Source organism: Nanorana parkeri, unplaced genomic scaffold (assembly GCF_000935625.1).
Source record: "Nanorana parkeri isolate BGI_ZX_2015 unplaced genomic scaffold, ASM93562v1 scaffold1924, whole genome shotgun sequence".
Classification (NCBI taxonomy): Eukaryota; Metazoa; Chordata; class Amphibia; order Anura; family Dicroglossidae; genus Nanorana; species Nanorana parkeri.
Window position 1 is genome coordinate 40,814 of NW_017308192.1, and position 25,371 is coordinate 66,184.

Here is a 25,371-nt window from a genome sequence, read left to right on the forward strand (position 1 = left end):
CCTCCGTGAAATGTTCTGGTAAAATTTTATTCAGGCTGATAGGCCTTTGTTAGATCCGGTGAGATCAAGTGGTTTCAACGTTAGATCTCATATAATTACAGAGAAATTATGAATATTTGGTATTACATAAGGGGGGGCTGGCCCGGCTGAGGTGTGTCACAGCATGCCCCAACTTTACCAAGTGCACTAGAAGTGTGCGCTGGGGATCTTAAGGATCCTTTCCCCACCCAGTGGTCACAATCGGTATTGCAGGCCTGGTTTTCTTTGCACACTTTTGCCGTATTATTTATTTCTAGTTTGCCCATTTTTTATTTTCTGTCATAGATTACCGGCCCTCTAATTCCTCACATCATATCCTTCCACACCCAGATCCTACCACATCCACACCCAGATCCTACCACATCCACACCCAGATCCTAACACATCCACACCCAGATCCTAACACATCCCTGACCAGAGTTACTATGAGGGGTAAAAGTGTCCTTATAATGCAGGTGGTCCTTAGGTCTGATTTTATGGCCCTTAACAGGATATGTTGTGTTTGCAGGAGAAGGTACGGTGGCGGCTTCTCACCCCATCGCTACCAGCACCCCAGAGGGCAGCAGCTACGGAGCAATAGGTATGACGGGTGTAATTCTTAGAAAATAATTGTTACCTCCAAAAATACTGAATGTGATAAAAGATCATCATAATTTATTGTGGAATCAAATTGTGCTCCCAACCATTGCATAGAAAGAAAGTGTGAGTCAGCATCGATTCTAACATATCAGGATCCAGTGCAGGGATGGTGGGAGCTCCTCATAATGGGCACAGCGGGTGTACAGACCCGGGAACTCAGCACAGGGATGGAGGGACCCCCTCATAATGGGCACAGCGGGTGTACAGACCCGGGAACTCAGCACAGGGATGGAGGGACCCCCTCATAATGGGCACAGCGGGTGTACAGACCCGGGAACTCAGCACAGGGATGGAGGGACCCCCTCATAATGGGCACAGCGGGTGTACAGACCCGGGAACTCAGCACAGGGATGGAGGGACCCCCTCATAATGGGCACAGCGGGTGTACAGACCCGGGAACTCAGCACAGGGATGGAGGGACCCCCTCATAATGGGCACAGCGGGTGTACAGACCAGGGAACTCAGTACAGGGATGGTGGGAGCCCCTCATAATGCATTTGGGAATGCATAGCAGAGATATCACTAATACATTTCTTAATTATATTTTGTTAGGGTTGTATGATGTTCCAGTTCTAGAAACAAGTGGTGCTAAGCAAAATATAATGTTATTTACTCTTTCCTATTTGTTCTGTGACTACACCTCTCCCTCTGCTGTCCCCGTTCTGTTGCAATTCCTTTCACTGTCCCCCATTCTCTCTGCCTCTTTCACTCCCCCTTCATATTTTCTATCTCCCTCTCTCTCCTATTCCAATTATTCCTCACCTCACTTGCCTCTCTCTCTCTCTCTTTCTCTCTCTCTCTCTCTCTCTCCCCAACCTCGCTCTCTCTCTCTCTTACCATACACTCTCTCCTTTCCTTATTCCCATTCTCCCTCTTCCTACTCTCTCTCTATCCCTCTCCCCCCTTCCTGCGCTCTCTCCACTCTCTTCTCTCTCTCCCCATTCTCCCTCTCCCCGTTCTCTCTCTCTCTCTGTTCCTCTTTCATTCTCTCTCCTCCTCTCTCATTTTGTCACTGTCTCCCCTTCTTCCCTTCTCTCTCTCTCTCTCTTTCCCCACTTTCCCTTTTATCCCCCTCTACCCTTTCTCCTAACCCCATAGATGAGTCCCGCAAGAGGCCAGGAAAATTTGTCCCACCCATCCCTCGTCCCCGCGTTTATTCCGACAGCTCCATGGACGAAGAGAGTGATTTCGATGGCATTCCAGAAATGGACAGCGATAAAAATGTAATGCGTGCCAAGGTACGTGTGATAAACGCAGCGCCCCCCCATATTTCCATCACTCGAGGACTCGTAGCTGCCAATGTTGTGATGGTTATAAGTCAGACTAACGGCCGTCCTTCTTCCAGACCTTCCTGTATGTGTCCGACCTCTCCGTGAAAGACCGCCGAACCATCAGTAAGAAATACAAGATTTACCTCTGGTGAGTATCGAGTAACTTCCAGATCATTGAACACAAATATCTCCAACTGGTTTCATTATTGTACAAGGAATTCTGGGATGCGGCTAACGGGACATGTTGAGAGTTGTAGTTTCTGAAAAGAAAGTTGTGTAATACCCAACTGCTAATCTTTGGGATCCTAAGGCATCTCCAGCCACCGGCAGAGGCAGTAGAACTGGTGGTACAGCCACAAGGCGATCTAGTTGGTGCTTTGTTCTGGCTGCTTTTGGGCTCCAAAACACCCCTAATATAATATGAGCATGCTGTTACCCCTGTAGGGACTTTTACCCATCTCACCCTTTGACCACTCTCTCCTGCAGGAACATCATCACCATCGCTGTGTTCTACGCACTGCCCGTCGTCCAGTTGGTCATCACCTACCAAACGGTACGTGTCATGTGGCCCCATGGCTTTACTAAATGTGGCCCATTGTCTGTTCAAACATCACTAAAGAAAAGTGATACAATGTGGCTAAAAAATGAGCACACAATTATGTGTAACAATATTATATTGTACACAGACATACTTACATACATACATACATACTGTACATACCTACATACTGTACATACAGGCAAGAAGCATGTTGAATTACCCTTATTATATTAAAATTACAAAAGCAAATAATTATGCAGTCGGGGCTCAATCTCTGTGATATAATATTCATAGCTACCCTATTGCCAGAATGGCATAGCGAGGGTTGTCAGTGCCCTGGGCAAGACAAGTATTACATCCCCTACCCCGTGGACCATTAGTACTCCTCTGATTAGTATCCCTCTATCCCATCCCCCTCCTCCTCTCTAATCAGTACCCCCCATTCTCAGTACCCCCCACTTCCATCCTGCCCTACTTCCTCTGTGATCAGTACCCCCCTCCTCCCATTCCCCACCTCCTCTGTGATCAGTACCCCCCTCCTCCCATTCCCCACTTTCTCTCTGATCAGTGGTACCCCCTCTCTACCATCCCCTACCTCCTCTCTGATCAGTACCCCCTTTCCCATGCCCCACTTCCTCTCTGATCAGTACCCCACGTCTCCCCCCCAATTCCTATCGCCCTCCCATTTCCCCTCCAGGGTCACCTCCTTGGGGGATAAAATTAGCCTCTTCTTCCAGTTAATGTTGGAGCTAGAAGGGGTGGAGAGGAAAGCCGGGCAGATGACAGTCTAGAAGATCTCATCAGGCTTGGGAAGGTGGTGTGTGGGGCGGCAACCTCTTCACCCCCATTGGCCTCTTATCTCCATCCTCCTCCTCACTGCTGCTGCCTGAGCTGTCATACTTTTGGGGGAAGACATTTTCGGGTGCGCACACTCTGTTTATGGAGGAATTGGCCACTCTGCTGCCATCCAGCGGCTACTCCGCGCAGCGTTCCACCACCCAGCGGCACTCTGTTGGTCCCCCATTGTACGGGATAACCAAGGCTGTCCAGGCAGATACAAAGCACTGAACGGCACTGCTCACAGCGTCCCTAAAAATGTGGCGCCCCGGGGCAACTGCCCTCTGGTTCCCCCCCAGGCTGCTCCCCTGTTTTGCCACCATCATTAGTTTCCTCCTGACCTCCTTGTTTTTTTTTCGCTCTATGGGCACCCTCATAAAACACTTTAGGATGCTTTGGCTGGCGTCACGCCCTGCTCCTGGCCACCAGTGATGTCACTGGTGGCCAGGAGCTGGTCAGGATGCGAGGAGCGCAATTTGTTGTAGATGCGCCTCTGCCTCCTATAACTATATACTGCCTCTTAGAGACTTTCAAATCCTTTTCTACAGAGATCCTTTAAATACATTTATTCCCCAGTTCAGATCTGAATGCTTGTTCTATAATGTCTCATTCATCTCCCTTTGGTATTCCTTCCTAATACGTTTCCTTCTCCCCATAACCCGACATGTTATGCTGCATTTCCCGGCTTCACCGGGGTTTACATGTGCTCAGATATGCCCAACTGTGACAGCGCTCATAGTGCAATGCAACACACAATCTATCATACTAATGACCACTCACTGGCATATGCTGTTGGTTGCATAGGGGGAGATATGAGCCCTTGTAACAGGTACGTTGCCTGCTTTTCCCCCAGGTGGTAAATGTGACCGGAAACCAAGATATCTGCTACTACAACTTCCTGTGCGCCCTCCCGCTTGGAGTACTCAGGTCAGTAAACCCTCGGGGGGTCTCTTATCCCCTTTATATAGAAATCTGGGACACAAAGCACCTTTAAAAGATGTCAAGGTTAAAGAGTTTACTTTTGGGGAAAATATTTTTTACTCAAATGTAATCCTAAGCAGCCACAAAGGATCTAAATCCACTTTGTGTGCACCGAATGCATTTGCAGACCCAGATATCACCTTGTCAATGAAGCAGTGGCATCATCACTGGGCTGTACATACCCTGTGCAGAGAACAGAGCCGTGGGAGGGACCTAGTAGACTCCACCCACCATGGACTGCCTGCAGAAAACTACAGGAGGGGTGTAGGCGAGACCAGTCACCCCGCACAAGAAGAGAGAGCAGCAGTGACCGGTCTTTATTACAGGAGGGGGCGGAGACGAGACCAGTCACTCTGCTGAAGGAGAGACAGCAGCAGTGACCGGTCTTTATTACAGGAGGGATCAGAGACCAGACCAGTCACCCTGCACAAGGAGAGAGCAACACTGACCGGTCTTCATTACAGGAGGGGGCGGAGACAAGACAAGTCACCCTGCACAAGTAGAGAGAGCAGCAGTGACCGGTCTCCACTGAAGGAGGAGGCGGAGACAAGACCAGTCACTTTGTACCGGAGGAGAGCGCAACAGTGACCAGTCTTTATTACAGGAGGGGGCGGAGACGAGACCAGTCACTCTGCTGAAGGAGAGACAGCAGCAGTGACCGGTCTTTATTAGAGGAGGGGGCGGGGACAAGACCAGTCACCCTGCACAAGAAGAGAGAGCAGCAGTGACCGGTCTCCACTGAAGGAGGAGGCGGAGACAAGACCAGTCACTTTGTACCGGAGGAGAGCGCAACAGTGACCAGTCTTTATTACAGGAGGGGGCGGAGACAAGACCAGTCGCCCTGCACAGGGAGAGAGCGCAGCAGTGAGCGGTCTTTATTACAGGAGGGGGCAGAGACACAGAGCTCACAAGGAGAATACACATGACTCTTGTATGAGGACAACATTTACTGATCCCAGAGTTCAGCTTTAATGGAGACCTGTGAGAATAACTATAAAAGAAATTCATATGCTGAATAATATTATTATAGATATAGACCCTACAGTTACCAGAATACAATATTCTTCCTTATTTTGGTCCTTTAGGACCTGCGGGGGGTAGATGGTCCCGTTCTCATCCTCAGTACACTAATTACATCTTCGTTTACACTAATTATGGGGAGATCTAATTATCTGTAACAGCCCACAAGATGCTATTTATTGCTCGGGGCAACCAAAACCTTCTATTAACTTAGTGTTTGTTTTTATTTTGAAACAAAAAGCCCGTCCAGGCTAATGAATGAGTCTCTGTACCTCTCTGTTCAGTGGTGTGTTGAGTTCATTGTCTGGAAGAAGATGATTACTTGTTGCACACAAAGCCAAGCAGAGTAAAAGACACAACGTAATGCAACTCTGTATTCATTAAAGGAGAACTATGGGGTCAGGGCTTTTCCACATAGATCTCCTCAGGGTAACGGGAGGACACAAACTAGCGTCCTCCCGTCACCCTAGGCTCAGTATATAGGGAGCTACAGCTCCGGGTATACTGAGACGCCACAGCTGAAGCGGATCCCGACAATTGTGCCGGGATCCGCCCAGCTGCGTGACTGACAGCTGGCTCTGCCTATCTAGAGGCAGAGCCAGCTGTACCCGCCCCCTCCCCCATCCGTTCCGCCAGTCAGCGCTGGCAGATCGGAGCGGGGAGGGGGGAATCCAGCCCCTCCCCTGTCACGGCAGAGAGCCGTGACAGGATCGAGAGGTGAGTGAACGCCGGTATGTGTTCTCTCACCTCCCGATCTACTGAGCCGACCTGTGACAGTCTCATTGTCACAGGTCGGCTAGAACTATGAGGTGAGTGAAAAGCACTCACCTCATAGTTCTCCTTTAATACATCAATAAGCATACAGTGGTTGTTTGTACTACATAAATGTGACCTGGTGTCAGCTTCCTGCAGTCCCTGTACAGCAGAGCTCAGATTGGGAGAGGTAGAAGCAACGCAAGGAGCCAATCAGTTCTCCTCCAGTGCAAGGAGATAGGGCCGTCTCTATAAGGAGGGAGTCTGAGGGCTTTGCCTCAGGCGGCATCTTGTGGCATCTTCTGCACAATGTTTGCAATGTGCCTGCTGCACCCTTTACGGTCAGACCGTCACCGGGTTGCTAAGAGCCACATGGGGATGTGTAAGGGGCCACACACATCTCCACGCCCAGCTCTTAGCAACCTTGGATGCTCTTGCCAGCGTCCCGCCGAGCTCCTGGCAACCAGTCACGTCATTGATTGCCAGGAGTTGGGATGGACTCCGGGGGCACAATTGGTTGTAGATACACCTCTGCATGACTCTAACCCAAACCCAACTGTTCGCAGTTCGCAGTGCTCCTGCTGGTGTCATGCCGAGCTCCTGGCAACCAGTGACGTCATTGGTTGCCAGTAGCTGGGATGGACACCATGACTCCGAGCCAAACCTAACTGCTCGCAGTTCACCAACCTGGTCTCCCCAGAACCATTTTTATGGCATAAATTAAACTTTTGTATTTTTTTATTTGAATTCAGCGCTTTTAACAACATTCTGAGTAACATGGGTCATGTGATGCTGGGATTCCTCTTCCTCCTGATCGTCCTGCGCAGAGATCTCCTTCACCGCAGCTTGCTTCGGGGCAAAGACGTCTACGCCCTGGTAGGTTCTCCAGCACCATCTTGCCATGGGGGGTGGGGTGCAAAGTTTACAAAGTTTAGCCCGGGCAGGTCATTCTAGGCCAGCCACATTCCTTCTGATCTGATTATGCAATCACTAACTAGAAGTGTGGGGTGTGATTGGTTATACGCTGAGTGGCCAGATTATTATGACCACCCCATCAGTACTTCGTTGGGCCGCCTCGTGACTCCACGAGATGGTGAAAGGTGATGCGAGGAATCTGACACGGCACTGTTGCCCTTCTGTTGTCTTGTACCAGTCTTGCCACTCTCCGTTCTGCCCTAACATTGACTAGTCGCTGACGGCCACAATTCGCACGTTCAGACCCAGATTTTCGGCTGACAGTCCGGTCTTTAAACACTTTAACAATGAGCTGCTCCTGAACATTTAACGAATTCTGCTGTTTTGCTGATACTCGCTCCATGGCTCCGAGCGCCAACAATCATCCCGCATTCAAAGGCTGTTAAATTGCGTTCTTTCCCCGTATCTTCAGAAACAAATCACTTCTACTGTCGTGGTAACCAACCTGCTAACGTGGTAACCATGCCTATTTATAATGGTCTGGCCCTCTAGCAACTTCAGCGCCAAATTATAGCTAATCTGCCTACAAACGTCAGGTGGTCATAATAATCTGGCCACTCAGTGTAGATCAAATGGGTCACTTAGGCAGACCTAAACTACATAGTCATTGTTTGTAAAACTAAAGTTGACCCTACGCGTTCCGGGTAGAGATGAGCTTTGGGTTGACCATGACTCCAGTGGAGTATGCAAGGTATCGTACATATGGCACATGCCCTGGGTGCCACTTGAAGGGGGAAAGTTCACAGACCCATTGAGACAGCTGACTTTTTGTCTCTCCCCGCTGCTCTCCCATGTCTGGCTCTTAGCAACCAGGGCCGCTCTGGCTGGCATCCCGCCCAGCTCCAGGCAACCAGTGATGTCACTGGTTGCCAGGAGCTGGGCAGGACGCCAGCCAGAGCATCTCAGGTTGCTATGAGCCAGGAGGGGAGAGGTTTAAGCGTCATACACATCTCCCCACCCGTCTCTTAGCAACCAGACAAGGCGAAGGCGGGAAGATGTGTATGCAGGTTGGACACCGGCCAGAGTGTGCCAGATTGCTAAGAGCCGGGTGGGTAGATGTCTATGACCCTACACATCCCCCCGACCAGCTCTTAGCAACCTGGGATACAATGGCCAGCTCCCACCCAGCTCCTGGCAACCAGTGATGTCACTGATTGCTAACAGTTGGGTGGGACGCCAGGGGTGCAGTTTGTTGTAGATACGCCTCTGCATGACTCCGACCCCCGACAGTTCACCAAACAGGCGAATTATGAAGCCAGTGCCCCACCTGTCAAACCTCCGTAGGTGTCCTAGAAGCCAATGACCAGGGCCGTATTTACTCGCCCAGCCGCCCCAAGGCCAGGTTCCGCGATGCGCCCCCCGCCCGCCACTCCCCCCTTCCCATCAATGGAGAATGGCAACCAGATGGCAGGGCGGCGGGGTTAGTGTGAATTTTTTTTAATGTTTCTTTATTTTTACTTTTTTATCACTTTTTTATTTAATTATTTCTTCTTATTTTTTTAGATTTTTATTTATCATATTTACTTTTTTATAATTTTTTATTATTGTTTATTTTTTAGAATTATTTTCTTATTTCTTAATAATTTGTTATTATTTTTTTACTTTTTAATCATCTTTTTATTTAATTATTTCATATAATTGTTTTTCATTTTTATTTCTAACATTTTTTTTTAATCAATGTAATTTTTTTAGCAATGATAGGAATTGGAGGTGACAGGTTCTCTTTATTGACCCTGTCACCTCCAATACAGGAGTTCTAGCACAGCACTGTGCTGGAACTCCTGTGACAGGTGAGAGAGGAAGAGCACGGCCCAGCACAGCACGGCACAGCCCTCCCCTCTCACTGTGTACACGGAGCGGCGGGGTTACTTTTAACCCTGCCGCTCTGCTCACTGCAGTGAGAGACTCAGCGGCGGAGGACGGAACCAGAGGGGAGGGGTAATTGCAGGGGGAAGGGGAGGTTGGACGGACCGGCTGCACACTGTTTACATGTGAAATCGGCGACATCGCTGAGTTCACATGTAAACGAAAAATCGGCTTCCCTCACTCTACATTTAGCTCGGCTTGTACAAAGCAGCACTGAATGTAGAGAGGGCAACTTCCCCACAAGGACACCGCTGCCGCCCCTCTGCACCCTGCCGCCCCGAGGCCGGGCCTCGTGGCCTTGTGGGGAATACAGGCCTGCCAATGACTCTGTGTGACCTGCTTTGTATCTGGCCAGCATATGGTACCTGTCTAGTGTAGGGTGATTGCTCAGACGGGGACACGAAAAGCCATCTTAAAAAAGAATTACGCAATGAGACTGGAATGTTTATGGCAAGCTCTGCACCTCTCAAGTGATTATTAAAGTTCTGCGCGGCATTGGATAGAAGTGCTGAAATGTTTTCCTCCTACAGGAATACGGCATCCCCAAGCATTTCGGTCTGTTCTACACTATGGGCATCGCTCTGACCATGGAGGGGGTACTCAGCGCTTGTTACCACGTCTGCCCCAACTATTCCAACTTCCAGTTCGGTAAGAGCCGCCATCTGCTCTCTCACTGACTTACTCTGCTTGGTTTTCATGCTCAGGGAAATTGATGAAATGTTTAAGTAGCTCTAGAAATGTCCTTTTGGAATTATTATCCAGTTGTATTGCAGTGATGTTTCTGGATTCTGGTCTGGCAGCTTCAAAACTTTCCTCATTTTGTAATATATCTACATGCATCTAAAATCAAAGCACCAGGCAATAGTCCACACATTAGAAAGCAGCCCCTTCCTGAGCAGAAAAGCCTGTCCCCTGCCAGCATGCTGCAGAGACGGAACCTTGTTCTCTGTGGAAGCAGAGGTCTCTTTGAAGAGGTCTGACGCAACCCCTGCTAAGTCAGAGCTTGTGTTCTTCAATCAGCAATCACCAAATGCTCCCTTCTGATTGGAGAACCCTAGCTCTGAATCAGTAGGGAGTGTGTTTTGGCGCTGTGCAGAGAGACCAATGCTTCCAGGGCCCTGTGCTGCAGCATGCTGGCAGGGGAAAGGCTTTTCTGCTCAGGCTGTGGCTGCTTTTATTGCGATGCACCTGGAATGCATTAGCTCATTTAAAGGAGAACTACGGGGTAAGTGTTTTTCTCCATACTTCTCCTATGGAGAAAACAAACTAGCGTCCTCCCGTCACCCTAAGCTCAGTATATAGAGTGCTACAGCTCGTGGTATATTGTGACGCCGCAGCCGGAACGGATCCCGACATTACTGTCGAGATCCACCCAGCTGCTTGATTGACAGCTGGCTCTGCCTATCTAGAGGCAGCTGTACCCACCCCCTCCCCCGTTCGTTCCGCCAGTCAGCGCTGGAGGATCGGAGCGGGGAGGGGGGAATTCCTGCAGGGAGCCGTGAGTGACAGTCACAGCTCTCTGCACGGATTGATCGAGAAGTAAGCGAGCGACGGTATGTGTTAGCGCACCTCGTGATCTATTGAGCCGCCCTGTCACAGTTTCATTGTCACAGGTCGGCTCGAACTATGAGGCTGAGTGAAAATCACTCGCCTCATAGTTCTCCTTTTAAACTGAAAGATTAATTGAGCTTTTAATGAAATAGAGACCAAATAAGATCAGATCACTGGACACAAGTGGCATCAGGCTTACTGTATTCCTCTGTTCTCCCCAGACACATCCTTCATGTATATGATTGCGGGGCTTTGCATGCTGAAACTGTACCAGACCCGGCACCCTGACATCAATGCCAGCGCCTATGCAGCCTACGCGTCCTTCGCACTCATCATCTTCTTGGCAGTCATCGGAGTGGTACGTACCATTGCTCCATCCTTGCCGGTACAATCCTTGTTTGTCTGTGGATCTGAACACACGACCTTTAGGCACATGATTGGAGGGATTGAAGGATGCCATTTAAGGGTGAGGGGTGCACAACCTTTGTTCTGCCCTTGGGTGAGCTGCGCCTACTCCGCTCCCCCGTGCCATGCCTGCAACAAAACATCTAAAAGTCCATCAGTAGCAGGCACCAGTGCTTTGCAAGGCTCACCCTGTGTTTTGGGAAAGCCTTTTAAAGTGGCATTGTAGCATGAAGTGATGGGCAGCACTGGCAACAATGCACAGCATGCAAACTTGCCAGTGGGTTTGCTCTGCCCCAGTGGTGACAGCTCCATGTCTATAGTTGCTGGTGGCATATTCACGGAGGCTTCTTCCACTGCAAGTGTCTTTCTTCTTTAGGGCACGTGGCCGCCAGTGATGGTGCATCTCCCACCCATGCGCAATCATTGATACCATCCCAACACTTCAGCATATCACTGATGGCAGGAGGGAACACTGTATTACACATGCGCAGCATTGAATGCTAGAGGAAGGGTATGTGGGCTGCTGTCTGCTTTGCAGGGACTGCACCTACCGTGTTTCCCCGAAAATAGGACACTGTCTGATATTTTTTTTTGGCTTAAAAAAACCACACTAGGTCTTATTTTCGTGGTAGGTCTTATTTTTTTTTAATGTACAGCAATCCAAAGTTAACACAAATCCAAATTAAATAATCCAAAATGGCAAAGTTAAGAATCGGGTGATCGGGGCAATCAGGGGTGCCGTAACTTTCCAAGAGCAATTTGGTAACCAATCGCTGGCCAGAATGAGTGAAGCGCGATTTCACTATCGATTCCTCACAGGCGGAGCGCATTTGGTATCACTCCGCCTGTGACAGGAGCCGGCGCTATAGAGGAGGCATCGGCTCCCTCTAGCACTGACTTCATTGGCACCGCTGATTCTCTCCTGCCTCTCTTCAGGTTCCCCCTTAGGCCACCACCGGCCCTGGGAATGGTCACCACTAGGTCTTATTTTCGGGGTAGGTCTTATATTCCTGGAAACAGGGTACCTGTCCTGCCTTGCAACCCTCAATATACTACTAACCCGAATGTCTGGTGTGTCAAGCTGCTGGCCTTGTGGATTTTTTTTTAACACCAGACGGTGCAATATTGGCCTTATACCTACTAATAGTAGGCGAAGAGCTTCAAGTAATCACTGAATGAACCCAGGGTGCAATGGAAGTCCTTCGTCGTGTATTAAAGGGCTGTGCAGGGCTGGCAACGGCCCTACGAACATCAGCGGTGTTAGGTGGAGGATCTTTCCCCTCAGCTGCCCTGGACCCTATATCTCCTCATGTGGACACTCCTCCATCCTCTTTTTATGGTGTCCCGGCCCGCTTTGGCTGTGATCATTCCATCCTCCTCCACCCTGGGCTCACATGCCCTTGGCCCGCTATATGCCATTGCTAAGCACTTGCTGACCTCACACTGAAGGGACTACCTCTCCCCGCTCCTGAAGAAGCGCCCCATTGGCGTGAAACGCGTTGAGCTTACGAGCTTACAGGCAGTGCCTTTCTAGCATTGCAAGCAACATATCACCCCCATCAGCTTCGCCCTTTCCACTTGAGATACATTCCATGAATACCTGTCTCATATTGAGTTGCCTTGTTATTATGTTATTATGATGTTATTTCCTCACATGTATGAGATTATGATCATTTAGGCAAAAATCTCAATTGTGGTGTATAGGGGGTGATAGGAGGTATATCTTTTCCCCTGAGGTATATGCTTTTTATTTTTATCCTTTCATGCATAGTTAATGCTTTTATTATATATTGTTCAATAAATGTATACTTTTTATACTTCTATGAGACTGATGTTTATTGGACTGGTTATTTCTGGAGCCACCAAAAAACCCCCATCTTTTTCTATCCCTCTTCTTTTTTTTTTTGAAACAAATTCACCCGGGGTTGGTCTCCAGAAAGCAGGGATCTGTGCATCACAAAACAGTTTTGCTTCTCGTCGTGTATTAAATGTTTATTTGTAAAACTAAAACTGTATGTAGAGAATAAAAAAATATGTTTGTTGGTATAAATGAGCCATCAGGTCACTCTTCCGTGTCACAGGTCATCTCTCCTACTTACATCCCTCTCTTCTCTTTGCTGCTCCTCCAGGTCTTTGGGAAGGACAATTGGTGGTTTTGGGTGTTCTTCTCCGTCATCCATGTGGTGGGGTCACTGGCACTCAGCACTCACATCTACTACATGGGGCGATTCAAGATTGGTAAGAGCCAAATCTGTCCTCCTAACAGTTTCCTGTGTGTTCCTCCCACTCGCTGTGTCATTATACTGTACAGTACAGTATTATTGGTGGACTGTTGGTGAGATCTCAGCCCTGAGCTCCCAGCTCTACGAAACTGCTGTGCCCATTATGAGGGGTTCCCACCATCCCTCTGCTGAGTACCTGGGCCTGCACAGCAGCTTTGTTCAGCATGAGCTGCTTCCACCATTCCTGTGCTGAGTTCCCGGGTCTGTACACCCGCTGTGCCCATTATGAGGAGCTCCCACCATCCCTGTGCTGAGTTCCCGGGTCTGTACACCTGCTGTGCCCATTATGAGGAGCTCCCACCATCCCCGCACTAGGTTCCTGGGTCTGTACACCTGCTGTGCCCATTATGAGGGGCCCCCACCATCCCTGTGCTGAGTTCCCGGGTCTGTACACCCGCTGTGCCCATTATGAGGGGCCCCCACCATCTCGGTGCTGAGTTCCCGGGTCTGTACACCTGCTATGCCCATTATGAGGGGTTCCCACCATCCCCGCACTAGGTTCCTGGGTCTGTACACCTGCTGTGCCCATTATGAGGGGCCCCCACCATCCCTGTGCTGAGTTCCCGGGTCTGTACACCCGCTGTGCCCATTATGAGGGGCCCCCACCATCTCGGTGCTGAGTTCCCGGGTCTGTCCACCTGCTGTGCCCATTATGAGGGGCTCCCACCATCCCCGCACTAGGTTCCTGGGTCTGTACACCTGCTGTGCCCATTATGAGGGGCCCCCACCATCCCTGTGCTGAGTTCCCGGGTCTGTACACCCGCTGTGCCCATTATGAGGGGCCCCCACCATCTCGGTGCTGAGTTCCCGGGTCTGTACACCTGCTATGCCCATTATGAGGGGTTCCCACCATCCCCGCACTAGGTTCCTGGGTCTGTACACCTGCTGTGCCCATTATGAGGGGCCCCCACCATCCCTGTGCTGAGTTCCCGGGTCTGTACACCCGCTGTGCCCATTATGAGGGGCCCCCACCATCTCGGTGCTGAGTTCCCGGGTCTGTACACCTGCTGTGCCCATTATGAGGGGCTCCCACCATCCCCGCACTAGGTTCCTGGGTCAGTACACCTGCTATGCCCAATATGAGGGTTTTCCCACTACCCCTGGTCTTATTATCCCTGGTGGGAGATGTTGGGGGCACACAAAGGTGGACAGAAACAGAGCTGGGCACTTTGGGAGATCTCTTTCTTGGAGTATTCAAGTCACATAAGGTGGAAGCTGACTGAACCAACTATAATATCCTGGGTTTGGGTGGAGCGACGCTTTATTGACTCATGGCTGACTTTTCACATTCCGGAACATATTCATTTACTATGTGTCTTATATAACTATCACAATAAGAATACATGACGTGTAAAGTGATCTCAGACTTGTATATTGGGGGACTTTGTATTCTGATGTCTTCACAGCTGGTTGGTCTCCTCTCACCTTTTTCTCTCTTTCTGTCTCCTTTGCTGTCTCTATCAGATGTATCTAATGCAGGTAATGTCTCTCTACTCCATGTGTGTGTCCTGGTCTCTCCATATGTGTGTCCTGGGCTGTTCATATGTGTGTCCCGGGCTCTTCATATGTGTGTCCCGGGCTCTCCATATGTGTGTCCCGGGCTCTCCATATGTGTGTCCCGGGCTCTCCATATGTGTGTCCCGGGCTCTCCATATGTGTGTCCCGGGCTCTCCATATGTGTGTCCCGGGCTCTCCATATGTGTGTCCCGGGCTCTCCATATGTGTGTCCCGGGCTCTCCATATGTGTGTCCCGGGCTCTCCATATGTGTGTCCCGGGCTCTCCATATGTGTGTCCCGGGCTCTCCATATGTGTGTCCCGGGCTCTCCATATGTGTGTCCCGGGCTCTCCATATGTGTGTCCCGGGCTCTCCATATGTGTGTCCCGGGCTCTCCATATGTGTGTCCCGGGCTCTCCATATGTGTGTCCCGGGCTCTCCATATGTGTGTCCCGGGCTCTCCATATGTGTGTCCCGGGCTCTCCATATGTGTGTCCCGGGCTCTCCATATGTGTGTCCCGGGCTCTCCATATGTGTGTCCCGGGCTCTCCATATGTGTGTCCCGGGCTCTCCATATGTGTGTCCCGGGCTCTCCATATGTGTGTCCCGGGCTCTCCATATGTGTGTCCCGGGCTCTCCATATGTGTGTCCCGGGCTCTCCATATGTGTGTCCCGGGCTCTCCATATGTGTGTCCCGGGCTCTCCATATGTGTGTCCCGGGCTCTCCATATGTGTGTCCCGGGCTCTCCATATGTGTGTCCCGGGCTCTCCATATGTGTGTCCCGGGCTCTCCATATGTGTGTCCCGGGCTCTCCATATGTGTGTCCCGGGCTCTCCATATGTGTGTCCCGGGCTCTCCATATGTGTGTCCCGGGCTCTCCATATGTGTGTCCCGGGCTCTCCATATGTGTGTCCCGGGCTCTCCATATGTGTGTCCCGGGCTCTCCATATGTGTGTCCCGGGCTCTCCATATGTGTGTCCCGGGCTCTCCATATGTGTGTCCCGGGCTCTCCATATGTGTGTCCCGGGCTCTCCATATGTGTGTCCCGGGCTCTCCATATGTGTGTCCCGGGCTCTCCATATGTGTGTCCCGGGCTCTCCATATGTGTGTCCCGGGCTCTCCATATGTGTGTCCCGGGCTCTCCATATGTGTGTCCCGGGCTCTCCATATGTGTGTCCCGGGCTCTCCATATGTGTGTCCCGGGCTCTCCATATGTGTGTCCCGGGCTCTCCATATGTGTGTCCCGGGCTCTCCATATGTGTGTCCCGGGCTCTCCATATGTGTGTCCCGGGCTCTCCATATGTGTGTCCCGGGCTCTCCATATGTGTGTCCCGGGCTCTCCATATGTGTGTCCCGGGCTCTCCATATGTGTGTCCCGGGCTCTCCATATGTGTGTCCCGGGCTCTCCATATGTGTGTCCCGGGCTCTCCATATGTGTGTCCCGGGCTCTCCATATGTGTGTCCCGGGCTCTCCATATGTGTGTCCCGGGCTCTCCATATGTGTGTCCCGGGCTCTCCATATGTGTGTCCCGGGCTCTCCATATGTGTGTCCCGGGCTCTCCATATGTGTGTCCCGGGCTCTCCATATGTGTGTCCCGGGCTCTCCATATGTGTGTCCCGGGCTCTCCATATGTGTGTCCCGGGCTCTCCATATGTGTGTCCCGGGCTCTCCATATGTGTGTCCCGGGCTCTCCATATGTGTGTCCCGGGCTCTCCATATGTGTGTCCCGGGCTCTCCATATGTGTGTCCCGGGCTCTCCATATGTGTGTCCCGGGCTCTCCATATGTGTGTCCCGGGCTCTCCATATGTGTGTCCCGGGCTCTCCATATGTGTGTCCCGGGCTCTCCATATGTGTGTCCCGGGCTCTCCATATGTGTGTCCCGGGCTCTCCATATGTGTGTCCCGGGCTCTCCATATGTGTGTCCCGGGCTCTCCATATGTGTGTCCCGGGCTCTCCATATGTGTGTCCCGGGCTCTCCATATGTGTGTCCCGGGCTCTCCATATGTGTGTCCCGGGCTCTCCATATGTGTGTCCCGGGCTCTCCATATGTGTGTCCCGGGCTCTCCATATGTGTGTCCCGGGCTCTCCATATGTGTGTCCCGGGCTCTCCATATGTGTGTCCCGGGCTCTCCATATGTGTGTCCCGGGCTCTCCATATGTGTGTCCCGGGCTCTCCATATGTGTGTCCCGGGCTCTCCATATGTGTGTCCCGGGCTCTCCATATGTGTGTCCCGGGCTCTCCATATGTGTGTCCCGGGCTCTCCATATGTGTGTCCCGGGCTCTCCATATGTGTGTCCCGGGCTCTCCATATGTGTGTCCCGGGCTCTCCATATGTGTGTCCCGGGCTCTCCATATGTGTGTCCCGGGCTCTCCATATGTGTGTCCCGGGCTCTCCATATGTGTGTCCCGGGCTCTCCATATGTGTGTCCCGGGCTCTCCATATGTGTGTCCCGGGCTCTCCATATGTGTGTCCCGGGCTCTCCATATGTGTGTCCCGGGCTCTCCATATGTGTGTCCCGGGCTCTCCATATGTGTGTCCCGGGCTCTCCATATGTGTGTCCCGGGCTCTCCATATGTGTGTCCCGGGCTCTCCATATGTGTGTCCCGGGCTCTCCATATGTGTGTCCCGGGCTCTCCATATGTGTGTCCCGGGCTCTCCATATGTGTGTCCCGGGCTCTCCATATGTGTGTCCCGGGCTCTCCATATGTGTGTCCCGGGCTCTTCATATGTGTGTCCCGGGCTCTCCATATGTGTGTCCCGGGCTCTCCATATGTGTGTCCTGGGTTATCCATATGTGTGTCCTGGGCTCTCCATATGTTTGTCCTGGGTTCTTCATATGTGTGTCCTGGGCTCTCCATATGTGTGTCCTGAGTTCTCCATATGTGTGTCCTGGGCCCTTCATATGTGTGTCCTGGGCCCTTCATATGTGTGTCCTGGGCCCTTCATATGTGTGTCCTGGGCTCTTCATATGTGTGTCCTGGGCTCTTCATATGTGTGTCCTGGTCTCTTCATATGTGTGTCCTGGGCTCTTCATATGTGTGTCCTGGGCTCTTCATATGTGTGTCCTGGGCTCTTCATATGTGTCTCTCGGGCTCTTCATATGTGTGTCCTGGGCCCTTCATATGTGTGTCCTGGGCTCTCCATATGTGTGTCCTGGTCTCTTCATATGTGTGTCCTGGGCTCTTCATATGTGTGTCCCTGGCTCTTCATATGTGTGTCCTGGGCCCTTCATATGTGTGTCCTGGGCTCTCCATATGTGTGTCCTGGGCTCTTCATATGTGTCTCTCGGGCTCTTCATATGTGTGTCCTGGGCCCTTCATATGTGTGTCCTGGGCTCTCCATATGTGTGTCCTGGGCTCTTCTGGGTCATGTCTGATTTCATGATGCTTTTTAAATACAGGCAGACAGACTGATACATACAATATTGTCTATTTTACAGACAATAGAGATTGCAGGAGAACATATCAGTATCTGATCTTACAAATGAACATATATTTTAACAATATATTTATTTTCCCGGCCCTGGTCCCCCAGAGACTATTGACAAATGAAGTGTCCCAGCTCCTACGGCCGCCTCCTGGGATATCTCCATCTCATACTGGCTGGTGGGCAGACCTGGCCATGTATCAAATCCTTAAAGAGGTTCTATCCATTTCATGCTTTAATAAAGGAAAATGTTTTCATATCTGTCCCCCTAGAGATTTCCCCTTCCCTCTACTTCTGTCGCCTGGCCTTTAACCACCAATTACTGCCACGTCATCCTACAAAATCACTCCATTCAACTCCATTCAATAATGGTGGAATGATTGCCATTCCACAACACGCTAGTCCCTGTTGTCTGTATCTGGCTGAGAATGTTTTCCCGTCATCTCATATGTGACACATACACCATTTGGCCAAAAGTATGTGGACTCCTCCAAATGAATGAGTCCAGGTTCTTCTAGTGAAGGTTCTATTAATAATACAGCATACCAAGTCATTGTAGACAATTGTGCTCTTCCAGCCTTGTAGTAACAGTTTGGGGAACGTCCTTTTCTTTTCTATCTATCAAAAACTATATATATATATATATAATTACATTAGTGTTCTGGAGAGATGGACATGTTGGGATCCCATAGCCCAGAGATCAAACACCGCTCCCATCTGCCTGCTGATGACCACATGTGGCACAGAGGAGAGACCAGAGAGTAACCCCTGCTGCCTCAGCTCATATGGGTGTGATGGTCTGGTGTCCACAAACATTTGGTCATATAGTGTGGATGGTTCTGAATGACAATCATGGCTGTGTATAGTCTTCACCTTACAATGTCCTGATCATTATCGGTCACCTACTTCCTCTCTCCGCAGACTTTGGGATTTTCCGGCGCATCTTTCAGATCCTCTACACGGACTGTATGCAGCAGTGCACCCACCCTATGTATATGGTGAGTAACATCCATCTCCCTTTTATGTCAGGACCACTTCAAGACATCTAGGAGGGGTCTGGTGAGCTGAGTCAACCTATTAGACGTATACCACTTGGGGATGCCAATGGATAGACCTCCCTGCTGGAGTCTTTGGCTGTCTTTCTGACATCTTCAGAGATTCGGGTGTGAGCTCCTTTCTCGGGGTCTTCTCACTCCTCCTGCTGTATTTGGTATAAGTACAAATGAAAGTTCTTCTAAACTCAGAATCAAAAATGTAACATATTGCAGCTTCACTGTCCTTCGATGTGCGGGCTGCATTCGTTTTACTTTTATTTTTCACCTGGTGATCCTTTCAGTAACACTTCTTGTCCTAGGGTGACAACGCTCACTCACTGTACTGTGTCTATGTTATGGACACGGGTCTGTAGCCAATGAGAGATGGACATACCAGGTGATTGCAGCAGTATATCAGAGGATAGACAGACCGCAATTGAGGTACTGACAGTGGGGTGTGGCAGGCCAGATAACTGGGGGCTGTACCATGGATTGTGCGGAGTCGCAGGTGTCACGGAGGCGCACAAGGCACATGAGGAGTCGCACAGAAGCACAGGGGACACTGGGGTCACCAAACGACAGAGGTCACTGGAGCCACTGGGTGCACTAGGGTCACTGGATGACATAGGATTCTTAGAGGTCACAGGAGTCATGGGGCGCATTGGGGTCACTAGATTACAGAAGATTGTCAAAGATCACTGGAGCCACTGGGGTGCACTGGGGTCACTAGATGACACAAGATTGTCAAAGGTCACTGGAGCCACAGGGTGCACTGGGGTCAGTAGATGACACAAGATTGTCAGAGGTCGCTGGAGCCACAGGGTGCACTGGGATTACTGGCAGCAGAAGAAGCATGGGTTGGGACTGGAGGCAGGCACAGGTAATATTACAGCAGCAGGGGATTGCTCAAACACAGAGCCTTGCATTGCTTCACAATTTAAAATCGCGCGAGTCCGGAGAGCTGTCTCCTGATTGGCCGAGGCACAGGCACTCCAGGAGAAATCCGGAAGTGTCGATGGCCATGCACTAAAGAGGAGACCAGTGCTGGATCGGAGGAGAGGTGAATATGACAATCTAAGAAGGAACAACGTTGTCACTCTTGCCTGCTCTCCATATTTGGGATACAAACACCTCTTCCTCTCCCCATCTCTATTACATGGGAGGGGATTAGAAGTTTACTAAGGGTAGCTGGGAAAGCTGTTTAAGATTTCAGTTTGGTGCACAGAAATGCACCTGATGGCGGCTAAGGAATTGGAGCGGTGAGATTATCTTTGGCTCTACATTGGTGCCCAGAAAGTTACGATAAAGGATTTCTGCCAGGATGAGGAATTATTCTGTACTCGTGGAACACGCACTTGAAAAAAAGAAAACTAATGCTGTCATCACATCTGAGTGCTGGTATCTGCAATATGTTACATTTTGGTTCTCGGGTTTACATATCTTCTGACGTAACATTCATGTCATGGATCATAAAATGAGGGGGTCCCGAGGGCATACAGGGACGAGGGAGGCCAGACACTGTACAAGGTATCGCCAAGTGTCCTTGGACAAATGGCTCACCTTTGTGCCACCATGCTTTTTACAGATGGTTTTATGATTGTGCGCTGCAGGGGATAGGGGGTATCAATTATTACATTTATTCAGATTATTTGGAAGCTTTTATTACTTACATCTGTCCTAGGTGCTAATTCTTGTATGTTGTGACACGTCAGGAATGGTTTATGTAAACGTACAACCATGGACCTTATTTCTCCTTATTCTGCTGTCACATATATTGGCTGTATGATCTATGCAGTGGCGTAACAACCGGGGGGGCGGCCGGTGCGCTGGCCCCGGGCGTAAAGCTGAAGGGGCACTTTTGGCTAAATGCCGAAAGTGCCATTTTCCTGCCGTTTTGTCGGCGCAGCCGGGAACTCTTTCCTCCCAGCTGGGCGCTGCTCTTTGTCCCAGCAGGGAGGAGAGAAAGTGACAGCCGGCCGAGCGCTGCGGGAGGAGAGCGCTGTGAGCGGCCGGTGTCTCTCCTCCCAACACCGCTCAGATGTTTATATAATGGGAAGGCAAAAAAAATGTTCTGCCCCGGGCGCCCATAACTCTGGTTACGCCACTGGATCTAAGTGAATTATATGAGAGCAGGACTAATTATCACAATTATCACAGATCGCCCTCTCATTGTCTTCTCTCTCTGTTCTCAGGATCGTATGATTCTCCTTGTAGTCGGGAACATTGTCAACTGGTTCTTGTAAGTATCAAATCTTAATGTATTCTGAAGATCATAGCTGGAGTTGCGGAGGGGGCAACGCCCCGGGACCCATTAATAATGGGAATCCTATATTATGGTTTTTATTCTTTTATGTAGTGCTATCAACTCAGATAATACATACATGGGTAGGTAACATAAACAAGACAAATACATCAAATGACTCCAGTTATAAATACACACAGTGGACAAAACAAACCGGTAATATAAAGATAAAATAGGGGAGCGAGTCCTGATCTACAAGGGACAGAAATGGAAACAAGAGATGAGATAACAGTAAGCTGTATATGAGGTGACACTGTGGGGGTGATTTACTAACCTAAACACACACACACGCACCAGGTGCGTGTGATTTTTACACAGCAAAGCGTATTTATCAACCAAAAAGTCTCTAAAAGCATATTTCCACTAATGCCATATATGGAAAAATCATTCACATGATGCATATATAATGCTGCTTCACAGTTTAGACAAAAATGGTTAGCTCGTGCATTTACATTCCTGCATTCATCAACGCAAGCAACACAATGTAGAGCTAATTTACACAACATCACCTTGCAATTCAGGGCAGGGCTTTGCACAACACACCTGCTGGGTGTGTACACACTACAAAGGTGTCTAGATTCCACCCATAGATCATGCTGGGAGGGAACACACTACAGAGGTGTATACTTGTTTGTGGTGTGTTTATAAGGTTAGTAAATCAACCCCTGTGTGTCTTGTCCCTATGGAAGATGTCGCATTAATCCAATCACCACATTCCATGGTGATTGGACTATTGTTATCCACATGAACATAAATGCTGAGGTATTGTCCCTGAGAGCAGAACTGAAGAAGCGGCTTAAATAAGCTGTAAATAGTCCTCAACATTACAGAACGAGTCCAGTTGACTATGACTGCTACTACTAGATATGCTGTGACCTGGATGAACATATATGTCACAGATATGTCAGAGCTATATAAGTGTCAAATGAATAAGGAGACTATTATAAAGAATTTTCACTGGATCGCGGTCTGTAGAGAAGATTAGGGATGCACCGATGAGGGATGGCACGCCTCCTGACTTCCTAATTGGTCAGCTTCCCAACCAATCAGGAAGCCGGGCAGCGAGTCATTACACCCCGCCCATATGCTTGATTGGCAAGGAAGCCGGCTCCATACTCCCTCATCACCAGGTGACACGGAAGCATGGAGCCGGCTTTCTGGCCAATCAGGAAGCCAGGGGCGGGTAATGATATGCCGCCTGGCTTCCTGATTGGCCAGCTTCCCGACCAAGGGTGACGACGGAGCATGGAGCCGCCTTCCCGGCCAATCAGGAAGCCGGGCAGCGTGTAATGACTCACCGCCGGGATTCCTGACACCTAAAGTTCAAGTTCTCGCCCAAATACTCGTTATCAGACCGATACTAGTATCAGTATCGGTGCATCCCTAGAGAAGATCAAATGAAACAACCTTTATTATATCCGTATAAATTCATAAAATATATGAATATGGATCCATCGACCAAAGAGAGGACCCATTGTTCAAATCCCATCACCCATATGCGGACCCATTCATATATGAAAGCTCTTTTTATTGTTTGTTTAAAGGAGAACTATGGGGTTAGGGCTATTCCCCATAGCTCTCCTCTAGGTCACGGGAGGACACAAACTAGCGTCCTCCCGTCACCCTAAGTTCAGTATATAGGGAGCTACAGCTCGCGGTATACTGAGACGCCGCAGCCGGGACCGATCCCGACAATACTGTCTGGATCCGCCCAGCTGCGTGAGTGACAGCTGGCTCTGCCTATCTAGAGGCAGAGCCAGCTGTACCTGCCCCCTCCCCCGTCCGTTCCTCCAGTCAGCGCTGGAGGATCGGAGAGGGGAGGGGGAATCCCTGCAGGGAGCTGTGAGTGACAGTCAGAGATCTCTGCAGGGACAGGATCGAGAAGTGAGCGACGGTATGTGTTCCCTCACTTCCCGATCTATTGAGCCAACGTGTGACCGTTTCATTGTCACAGGTCGGCTAGAACTATGAGGAGGAGTGATTTTCACTCCCCTCATAGTTCTCCTTTAATATAGGTGATGGGATATGAACACTGGCTCCTCCCTTTGATCGATGAGGTCCATATTTATTTATTTTATGAATGTATCTGGATATAATGAAGGTTCTTTGATTTCATCTAATGCTACAGACCGCACTCTTGTACAATTTCTTTATTTCAGCCTCTTTATTCAGTATCTTTATGAGAAATAGAGAGTGGTGGTCTGAAATAATATCCTCATGAACCGAGCAGTTAAGTACTTGTTCATGGACCCCTAAATAGTTCTACATGAATGTCACTGAAAGATATAAATACCAGAAATGGTCACTTTAAGCCGTGAAATTGGGTTTTCTCAGCACTGTGAACAGTCTAGCAGTCTTTGTGTTGCAGTATTTTCCCTCATCACGACCCTTGACCTTTTCCCTTCTTCCCTTTCAGCGCCATCTTTGGACTGGTTTATCGCCCTCGGGATTTCGCCTCTTATATTCTGGGCATTTTCATCTGTAACCTGCTGCTCTATCTGGCCTTTTACATCATCATGAAGGTAACACACAGCCCAGCAGCCTCTCGCCTGTCCCGGGCCCTCTTTGTTCTCTCCGGGAAAGGTTGCAGCACTATTTGTAGGGATCAGTAGTCACACATGAGTTATGATCTTCAGCTACCAAACATCTACATGGGAAATTGGTCCTTTTACTTAAATGAGAACTATGAGGTGGGGTGCTTTTCACTCACCTCATAGTTCTAGCCGACCTGTGACAATGAGACTGTCACAGGTCGGCTCAGTAGATCGGGAGGTGAGCGAACACATACCGGCGTTCGCTCACCTCTCGATCCTGTCACAGTTCTCTGCCGTGACAGGGGAGGGGCTGGATTCCCCCCTCCCCGCTCCGATCCGCCAGCGCTGACTGGCGGAACGGACGGGGAGGGGGCGGGTACAGCTGGCTCTGCCTCTAGATAGGCAGAGCCAGCTGTCACTCACGCAGCTGGGTGGATCCCGGCACAATTGTCGGGATCCGCTTCAGCTGCGGTGTCTCGGTATACCGCGAGCTGTAGCTCCCTATATACTGAGCCTAGGGTGACGGGAGGACGCTAGTTTGTGTCCTCCCGTTACCCTAATGAGAGCTATGGGGAAAATCCTTAACCCCATAGTTCTCCTTTAAGTCCCGGAAACCTTCACCTCAGACCTGGTTCTTTGGTTGTTCAGAATTAATATCACTCTTCTGGATCTCGAGCTGTTTTCTTCAAATCACAGACCGTGCTGGCTGGACATCTTCAGTGTCAGGCTCCTTGGTGACCAAGATTCAAGTGGGGTCTCAATCCTAATTTTGGAAGGTCCTTATGTATGATTTCCCACTCAACCACTCACCACACATCCATATGTGGGGAGCCGTTACAGGTTGCTTCCCCTAGGCCCTGTGTTTTCTTCTTCCAGCAGCCAACAAATTCAGGGGGTCCGTCCCAGGAGGGGAGATCCTGTATCTTTCCATGTGCCTAGGCCCGGGGCCTAGGAGTGACTGACCTCTAAGCTGACATTCCCACAGTGCAAAAGTCCGAGAGGAAAAGACAGATCACAAGGTGGCTCAGATATTTAATAGGTCTTCCAACATGCCTCAGCTGGTTCCTCAGGGCCCATGATTGGCCAGGCTATCAAATACCCATAACACAGATTGATAACTCTCTAGCACACCCTGCTGGAGCAAGCTGACACGAGGCAGAAAAATGACACGCTATGCATTGGAGAAACTCGCCTTTTAAAGTACAGTTAAGCCAGGTAAAGCTCAACGTGGGCTACAGAATTAATAACAATATAAAGAGGGATTTAGTAAGAACACTGCGCCCCCTACAAAGCTTTATGTTTGAGTGTCGCCGTGCACAAAAGCCGGTGTATGACAGCAAGGCAGCCAGTGGCGTAACTAGTGACCTCAGGGCCCCGATGCAAGAATCCATGAAGGCCCCCCCAAAGAAGAAAC

General features: G+C 50.0%; 1 protein-coding gene across 2 annotated transcripts in view; it reads left to right on the plus strand.

Annotated features, from left to right (window-relative positions):
- Positions 1-25,371, plus strand: part of SIDT1 (SID1 transmembrane family member 1) — a 48,546-nt gene that overhangs the window by 18,247 nt on the left and 4,928 nt on the right. The window contains exons 10-22 of one of the 2 annotated variants that reach the window (XM_018572069.1): positions 548-619; positions 1,777-1,916; positions 2,024-2,097; positions 2,436-2,502; positions 4,181-4,254; positions 6,834-6,957; positions 9,453-9,570; positions 10,695-10,831; positions 13,008-13,116; positions 14,625-14,639; positions 19,009-19,085; positions 21,314-21,360; positions 23,840-23,945. In XM_018572069.1, the coding sequence (XP_018427571.1) occupies positions 548-619; positions 1,777-1,916; positions 2,024-2,097; positions 2,436-2,502; positions 4,181-4,254; positions 6,834-6,957; positions 9,453-9,570; positions 10,695-10,831; positions 13,008-13,116; positions 14,625-14,639; positions 19,009-19,085; positions 21,314-21,360; positions 23,840-23,945 (1,160 nt within the window). The remainder of the gene's footprint in view (positions 1-547; positions 620-1,776; positions 1,917-2,023; positions 2,098-2,435; positions 2,503-4,180; positions 4,255-6,833; positions 6,958-9,452; positions 9,571-10,694; positions 10,832-13,007; positions 13,117-14,624; positions 14,640-19,008; positions 19,086-21,313; positions 21,361-23,839; positions 23,946-25,371) is intronic. The other variant, XM_018572070.1, reaches the window with a different exon arrangement.